Below are 9,006 nucleotides of genomic sequence, written 5' to 3'. Positions count from 1 at the left end.
CCTAAAACGAGAATTAGGCTTCCTGGCTGTAACTCTGACTTCTTTACATTGGGTAGAGGTACCCGCCAGGGCTGTCCTCTTTCACCCCTTTTATTTGCGCTGGTGTTGGAACCTTTGGCATTGGCGATTAAATCACATTCGGATATTTCTGGCTATTCATTATTAGTTTCACATTTTAAATTGAGCATGTATGCTGATGATGTTATGCTTTTTATTACTAACCCGTTGACTTCTTTACCTAACTTGTGTGCTGTATTGAACGATTTTGCCAAAGTGTCAGGTCTCACCGTTAATTTTACCAAATCTGTGGTCATGCCTGTTAATGTTCCTGACTCCCTAAGTGCATCTCTCCGTAGTTCTTTCCCATTTCGCTGGGACAAGGACAGGATATCCTATCTGGGGATTAACCTCACTCCCAGATACTCGGATATATTTGCGGCTAATTATCCACCATGTGTATCGCGTCTCTCTACTCTACTGAAGATCTGGCACGGTTATCATATCTCCTTTCTGGGTAGAGTCACGGCGGTTAAAATGAATATTTTGCCCAAATTGCTTTATCTTTTTAGAGCACTTCCAGTTCCGGTCTCAAAAACCTTTTTGGATCATTTTCAGCGGACTATTAATAATTTTATTTGGGGAAATAAGCATCCACGTTTTGCCTCATCCATTTTGTATCGCTCACAACGGACGGGAGGTCTCGGTCTTCCTAACTTTTGGCTATATTATCTCTCGGCTCGCTTTGCGCAATTGTCACAATGGGCTACTATTAACTCTCAAATCCCGTGGATCAAGTTTGAGTCTCAGTCGATACGCCCTTTTTATTTACCGGGAATTTTATGGTCTAACATCTCCCCCCGATCGACTGTTTTTCATAACTCCATAGTGACTCACTCACTGACGCTTTGGTCCAAACACAAATCTAAATTGGGTTTAGTCTCTTCTATTCCCCCAGGTGTGTCATTTTTTGGGGATCCTACTTTTGTTGTAGCCTTTTCTTCCCCTCATAAGTTTCGTTGGTGGTATGATCGATCTTTTATCAGATTGTCTGATTTCCAAAGAGGAGGATCTTATATTACCTTTGATATGCTGCGCGTGTTGTTTGATGTTCCTCTTCGCGAGTACCTTCGTTATAGACAGATTAGGCACTTTTTTAAAGCGCACTTTGGCCTTGCCCCATCCTCTCCGATTTCCTTTTTTGAACGTGTCAGCCGTGACTCTCCCAGGGGTAGGGGTCTTATCTCAAATCTTTATCACCAATTTTTGATCTGTCTTTTTCATGCTCCCCCTTTGTACAGACGAAAATGGGAGGAGGATTGTGGCGTCACTTTTTCGGATGAGGATTGGGATTCCATGGTGGATAATATATGCAAGAGCTCTAGATCTCTTTCGGTTCGTGAGACGGCCCTTAAAGTTCTAACCAGATGGTATTATACCCCGTCAAGACTACATGTACTGTTTCCACAAACGTCCCCTCTATGTTTTCGGGGCTGTGACTGCACGGGTACTTTGGTTCATATATTTTGGGATTGCCCGACCGTATCTTTGATCTGGCGTAGGATTTCTGAGGTCGCTACCTTATTGTCGGGCGCCCCGATACGATTGTCCATGCAGACCTGTTTGTTGGGGGCCCATATCCCAGGGGTCTCTGATGCCAATCTGAGATTGATACACACATTATGTATTGCCACTTTATGGTCTATTGCCCTACATTGGAGGTCCAATGTTGTACCCTTAGACTCCGTTTTACACAGAATTGACACTGTAATGCTTATGGAACGCATTCATTATACCCTACTGGATAAGCTGCACTTATACGATAAAAAATGGGAGTCATGGAGAGATTGCAGACACTTATTACATGCTTAATAACATCCCCAGTAAAAGTTGGCTGGCATGTACTATTGACAGGTGTATCACCTAACCTATTTTGTCGTTTACGTACTTCATGCACTCGTAACTTCCTCTTTTTTTTCTTATCTTCTTTGTTATGTTAATATACCTTTATGTATTGTACTTTTCAAAAGTGCCTTGTTTTTGCTGACAATATCACTTTTAAAATGTGCTGTTGTTCTACTGTCTACTCTTGTACAATAAAATCGTTTGTAAACAAAAAAAAATAAAATAGTAAATAATCAATAATAAAAATACAATATATAAGGCCAAACTAATAATGTCAAAGTGACTAAGTGCTCATATATAATGACCAAAATAAATGGAATATCATAAATGTGAAGGACGAGCTCCTGATCTGCCACCCAATGGCAAACCAGATAGGTGAAAAATGATAAGTAATATCACTCAAGGCAATTCAAAGTGACAAGTGCTCAAATACATAAATAAATAAATATATCATAAATACATACATGTGAGAAAACAAACTCCTGGTCTGCCCCCCCAGTGGCTAACCAGATAAATAATAAGTGATATCACTCCAAACAATTCAAAGTGACAAGTGATCAAATATATATATATATAGAAAATGTATATACCAAATATAAATAAATAAAACAATAATAATCCACAATGATGTGACAATCTGATGGTGCAATAATCATTTGTGCTCAAATCAACACACAGTGCTTAAGAAAATTCATTCCATGCTGAATGGGTGCTCCTAGTGACACTCTATTGTGACCTCCCTGGAATGGCTAAAGTGCCTCCTTACCTCCTACATTCGACCCCTAAGGGCCACAAAGCTTTCTGGTATATTAATCCTGGGAGAGATCTCAGTGTTGTGGTTTAAATTTTGTGGCATCAGTGTTGTGGTGTCAGTGTCATGGTGTCAGTGTCATGGTGTCAGTGTTGTGGTGTCAGTGTTGTGGTGTCAGTGTTGTGGTGTCAGTGTCGTGGTGTCAGTGTTGTGGTGTCAGTGCTGTGGTGTCAGTGTCGTGGTGTCAGTGATGTGGTGTCAGTGTGTTGTTTTTACAACGCTTCTGCATCACTGCTCTTCCCATTTTTTTTCTTTGTGATTCTTTTTTGTCAGTATCAGGTTCTGTTGCTGCATCTTTAGTGTTCCCCTTTTTTGTCTCCGGTGTTCCTCCTGCGTCAGCACTGGTTTCCTTTTCTTTTTTTTTATTGTATTTTATTTTATTTTTTGGGTGCAGAAATAAAACCATTTGCGGCATAATTGCTGCCCCGTCTGTGTTCCTCCTTCTGTATCAGCAGTAGATCCCTTTTGTTGTCACAGCAGCTGAAATATTGGGGTGTCATTGCTGTCCCCCTTCTCAGCCGCAGGTGTTCCTCCTTCTACATCACAATTCTTTTTTTGGCTTTCCTAAATTTTTTTAGATTTATCTTATTTTATTTTTTTACTAAAACACATGAAAGTATCCATAGTTACTGAACCCCAATTTTCTGTAAAAACAATAAACCCCCCCAGTCTATAGTGCGCCAAGCACAACATATTGCACCCCAGCACCAAAATACCATCCCCCACAGAAAATAAAGGGGAATCCCCTAAAATCCCCATCATGTCGGAAAGGCCAAGAAGGAGAGGCAGATTCTCACAGGCAGCTAAGAGAGGGCAAGCAGCCTCTGTGTCCACAGTGACCAGTGGTGGCCGTGGACATGGTGGACCCTCTGCAGGCAGGGCACGCTTGTCCTTTGTTTCTGGTGCTGGCCGTATTATTGAGCCACAACATGCAGAAGAGGTGGGGGAGGGGATAACTCAGTCATCCTCATCCTCCTCATCCTCTGTCACCCAGGATCATACTATTTTGCCTTCCACCGCAGCTGCCAAAGCGGCCTGTTCCACAGGCTCCTTGTCCACCACAGCTGCTCCTTCCATTGCCCCACCATCATGCATGGAGGAGTCACCTCAATCATGTGATCCTGGTGTCAGTCCCATGCTGCTGGAGGATGCGCAGCAATCTGAATGCTCCGATGTTGGTTCCCAGGATGAGGAAAGGAGTGACGTGAGCCTAGAGAGAGGGGGCGCCAGTGAGGGAAAAGAAATTGGCAGTCATGTTCCCCCAGCCGCAGCACACTGCCAAGTTGGGTCCAGTGATGAGGAGGATGGGGATGATGAGGTCACTGACTGTACTTGGGTGAGAGAACAGAGGAGGACAGTGAGGAGGAGGCAGAACTCCAACGAGGCAGGATGTCCTCCAGGGACAGGCGTAAGGACAGCCAACCGATGGCATCACATGACAGAGCTCCTCAGGGGTGGGGCACTGCTGACTCCATGCAGACTTCCACAAGTTCTCTGGTGTGGGCTTATTCCAACACATGTGCAGCAGACCGCAGCATTGCTATTTGCAGTCTCTGTCTGAAGCAGATCAAGCGTGGCCAAAACACCAGCCGCTTGGGCACCAGATGCTGGACCACACATATGACGAGCCGCCATGCAACCCATTGGTAACAGCACCTGAAAGACCCACATCCGAAAACAGTGCAGACTTCTTCTTGGTCCTCATCTGGGATCTCTACCTCCTCTGTAATACATCCGGTCTTCTCAACAGCCTCCACTGAGAGGAGTGATGGTACAGCAATGGGTGCCACAGGTCCTCCACCCCATCTGATAGCAGTACACCACCTGATCATTTCAGCAGGAACATTTCACTACCCCATTTGCTGAACCGTGAAAAAAATACTGTCCCACCCATCCACATATCCCAGCCATCCACATGTCCCACCCATCCACATGTCCCACCCATCCACAGGTCCCACCCATCCACAGGTCCCACCCGTCCACATGTCCCACCCGTCCACATGTCCCACCCATCCACATGTCCCACCCATCCACATGTTCCACCCATCCACATGTCCCATGGGCTCACTGACTCTGCAAAGCCTGTGTAAGGGCCCGAGGATTTGTGGTATCAAGGAGAGGGATCAATACTGGTTGTCAACCCCTCTTGATCCACGTTACAAGGGTGAAGTTGCAGAGCTCCTCCAGTCTTCACAGAGGGAGCAGAGGATGAAACATCTTGAGGACGCCATGAAAAAACATTTGTGTAGCACCTTTCCAGACAATGGGAGGTCACCACTTCCTGGACAATGTTTTTCTGAGGCTTCGTTCTGTCAAAGGAAGAGCGGTGGAGAAGGTGGCCGGCTGACCAATGCCTTCAAACAGTTCTTTAGTCCTCAGTGCCCAGGACTGTTAGCTTTAAGCACCCATCGGCAGGGTCTGCATCATATGGTGCAGGATGATCTAGGGGCAAGAGCAGACTTGGAGACCTTTCCAACTGAACATCCACTGGGTTACTGGGTCTTGAGGATGGATCACTGGCCAGAACTTGCTCAATATGCCATCCAGCTACTGACCTGTCCTGCACCCAGCGTGCTTTCCGAACGGACATTCAGTGCTGCTGGAGGTTCTGTGACGGATAAAAAAGCGCGTCTGTCCACAGACTCCGCTGACCAGCTGACATTTATCAACATGAATCAATCCTGGATCAACAGCAACTATCTTGACCCTGATGCTGATGTAACGGATTCCATTTGTTAGGGATCTGGGATCCCTTGAAGACTGCCTATGCTGCCTATCCTATTCCTCAGTCCTGATTATGGTCGCTTCCAACTATTTGTTTGGTTTAGGGCCCCACCAACACTCAAGGCCCAATTTTTCGGCCCCCGTTTCACAGGTGCATGTCATTTCAATGTTTGTTTACCATTTTTCTGTAATTGTTACCAATTTTTAACTGCGGGGCCCCTGCCTGCGCCCAGCAAGTGTAAGTGTGAGGGGTTACAGTGTTCAGGCACCACCAACACCCAAGGACCAATTTTATTTATTTTGTACCCCTTACTCATTCACAAGGGGGGCAGCATCAGGGTGCCCCCTTATTTGAATGAGTACCTTGATACTAATGAGCCCCCTGCCCGCAGACCCCCACAACCAGGGTTTTGGGGAAGAGGCCCTTGTCTCCATGCTGAGGGCATGTGGCCTGGTAAGGCCCAGGGAGGGGAGGGCCACTTTTTCATCCCCCCTTTCAGGCCTTTTAGGCCTGTGCTTGGATCAAGGGTCTGGTAGGAAGTTAGGGGGGACCCCACACTTTTTCCATCTATTTTTTGGAGGGTGGGGTTCTCCTTAGAAGGCCTATCATGTCTAAAGGGCCTGGTTTGGCTTTTAGGGGGAACCCCACGCACTTTTTAAAAAAAAGTCACTGTGGGGTCCCCCCTAACCTTCCCAACAGACCTAAAGGGTCTGTTATGGATTAGGGGGACCCCACACAGCTTTTTTTAAAAAATATAAATGTCAGTCGTGCTGCAGCAGGTCCTATACATTGTACAGATTGCAACTTTGCAGGGAGTTTATGGGGACCCCCCAGGAATGATAATTACATTTTTCTTTTTTTATGATTCCTGTCCCTCAGGGCCATCCCCGAGTCCCCATACCACTTCTGGGGCCAATAACTGGCATAAAAGCCTTCAGAATGGACACTTTTCCATTTACAAGTTCCAGTCCCATAGACTTGCATTGAGTTCGAAGTTTGCGGTTGAACTTTCATCAAGTTGATATGTTGGACCGCGAACCGAACAGGGGGGTGTTGGACCCGTCACTACTTATTACACGTCTGTGTCCTTCTGTAGAAGAATTCTTCTAGCTACGTGTCTCAGTCCCAGCCTCTCCCTGTGTAGGAATGTACACCTCGCCCCGTGTAGGAGGGTACAGAACGGGTCACATTGGATACGGAGTGTCAGAGACTTTCCCCGTCATTCTGTCTTCTGCTCTCACCGATGGCGTCTGCTGATCTGAGGAAGGAGCTGGAATGTTCCGTCTGTCTGAACATTTATACAGATCCTGTAACCCTGAGATGTGGACACAACTTCTGCCGGGACTGTATTGGCCGTGTGTTGGATACACAGGAGGGGACTGGAGGTTATTCCTGTCCTGAATGCAGAGAAGAGTTCCAGGAACGTTCTGCACTGAGGAGGAACACAACACTACGTAACATAGTGGAGAACTTCCAGTCTACCCATCCAGAGCAGGAGGAGTCCGGGGTCTTCTGTACTCACTGTATTCACACTCCTGTACCGGCTGTGAAATCCTGTCTGCTGTGTGAAGCTTCTCTGTGTGACAACCACCTGAGAGTCCACAGCAAGTCACCAGAACACGTCCTATGTGACCCCACCACTTCCCTGAAGGACAGGAAATGCTCCATCCATAAGAAGATCCTGGAGTATTACTGCACCGAGGACTCCACCTGTATCTGTGTGTCCTGCAGTTTGGCCGGAGGACATCGGGGACACCAGGTGGAGACTCTGGAGGAGGCCTCTGAGAGGAAGAAGAAGAAACTGAGGAATGTTCTGCAGAAACTGATGACAGAGAGAGAGGAGATGGAGAAAAGAGTCCAGAGTCTGCAGGAACGCAGGAGGAAAGTACAAGGAAAAGCAGATGATGAAACCAAGAGAGTCACTGCCTTGTTCAGAGACCTCAGGAGATGTCTGGAAGACCTGGAGAAGAGAGTCCTGAGGGACATCTCCGGGTGGGCAGAGCAGGTCTCCCGTCCCATGTTGGATTATATTCGGGATCTGGAAATAAAGAAGGAGGAGCTGTCCAGGAAGATGAGGGACATTGAGGAGCTGTGTAACATGACGGATCCACTGACTGTCCTACAGGAATCAGACACAGGTGACTTGTGTGATACTGAGGATGGAGATGATGAGGACAGAGAGAGACATGAGAACCTCCTCCATGATGGAGGGGATGGGGATGTGGGGGGGATCTCACACACATTACACACGGGTTTATCTGATATCATGTCTGGGGTCAATGTACAGAAATGTACAGGCACACATGTCTCTCCACATTCTACTACAAAGGGCAAAGGTCCCATCAATGGTCCACCATCCAGGAAACGCCTCAAACCCTCCACCACTGGAGGACCAAATATGGGGGCTGTACAGCAAACATGGGGGGTGTCGGGGGTTACAGACATATTACTGGATGTGAGGACAGCTTGTAATGTTCTACATATATCAGATGACGGGAAAACTGCATCCAGGTCATCACATCAGAATCGGCCAGAAACACCAGAGAGGTTCCAGTATCCTCAGGTGATGAGCCGTCAGAGCTTCTCCTCCGGGAGACATTACTGGGACGTGGATGTCGGGGGGGCAGAGTACTGGAGAGTCGGGATGTGTTACCCCAATATAGACAGGAGAGGAGGTCAGTCAGTGATTGGAAATAATAAGAAGTCCTGGGTGTTGGAGAGAAGGGGGGGGTTGGAGAGGTGGTTGGGGGGTAATCAGTACTCAGTGATATATGACAGTAATGAGACCCCATTCCCCGGCGGTGTCTCCAGTACCAGAGTCAGGATAGATCTGGATTATGAGGCCGGGCGGATCTCTTTCTATGATCTGTGTTACCCGATCCGACACCTCCACACCTTCACCACCACCTTCACTCAGCCCCTCCATGTCGGGGTATGGGTAGGGAGAGGATGTATAAAGATATGTGGGAGGAGCCAGAAGTGGGAGATCCGCCCAGAGACATCACAAGGGGGTGATGTGATTGGTGATTGGTGCAATACTCAGCCAATAGGAGGAAGGGCAGGAAACAGGAGTGATTTGTGGAGAAAGCTGCAGGTTCCGGGGCCGTCATCTTCATCCTAAACCTCACTTCACTCCCTAGTGTGTCACTGACCAGGAACAAGCATGCAGGAGGTCCGAGTGTTCCGCCTTCACTGGATGCATGCTTGTCACACTTATTTTTGACAGTGGCAATAAAATGACAATTAAAAAATGAGGGGTTTATTTGAAGTTTCAAAATGACAGTTATTTTTATTAAGTTGAAAAATTACAGGTTTTTTGACAGTGGCAAAAAATGGCAATTGAAAAATTATGGTTTTATTGACAATTTAAAAATGACAGTTATTTTTGACAGTTAAAAAACGACAGTTAATTTAGGTCAGTTAAAAAATGACAGTTATTTTTTGTTGTTAAAAAGGAGTTATTTTTGACATTTGAAAAATGACTGTTATTTTGTCAGTTGATAATTATTTTTGACCATTGAAAAATGTCAGCTTTTTTTGACAGAGGCAAAATGTGAGTTATTTTTGA

General features: G+C 46.3%; 1 protein-coding gene across 1 annotated transcript; it reads left to right on the top strand.

Moving 5' to 3' along the window:
* The first annotated feature begins 6,681 nt into the window (after positions 1-6,681).
* On the top strand, positions 6,682-8,691 carry LOC149443184 (E3 ubiquitin-protein ligase TRIM11-like). The gene has a single exon (XM_089655794.1). The coding sequence runs from the start codon at positions 6,682-6,684 to the stop codon at positions 8,557-8,559; it is 1,878 nt and encodes a 625-aa protein (XP_089511920.1). The 3' UTR covers positions 8,560-8,691.
* Positions 8,692-9,006: the final 315 nt, after the last annotated feature.

This window comes from Staurois parvus, unplaced genomic scaffold (assembly GCF_062004578.1).
Source record: "Staurois parvus isolate SC_StPar_1 unplaced genomic scaffold, SC_StPar_1.0 ptg000873l, whole genome shotgun sequence".
In the NCBI taxonomy this organism is placed as follows: domain Eukaryota; kingdom Metazoa; phylum Chordata; class Amphibia; order Anura; family Ranidae; genus Staurois; species Staurois parvus.
This window is presented reverse-complemented; position numbering and strand designations above follow the sequence as displayed.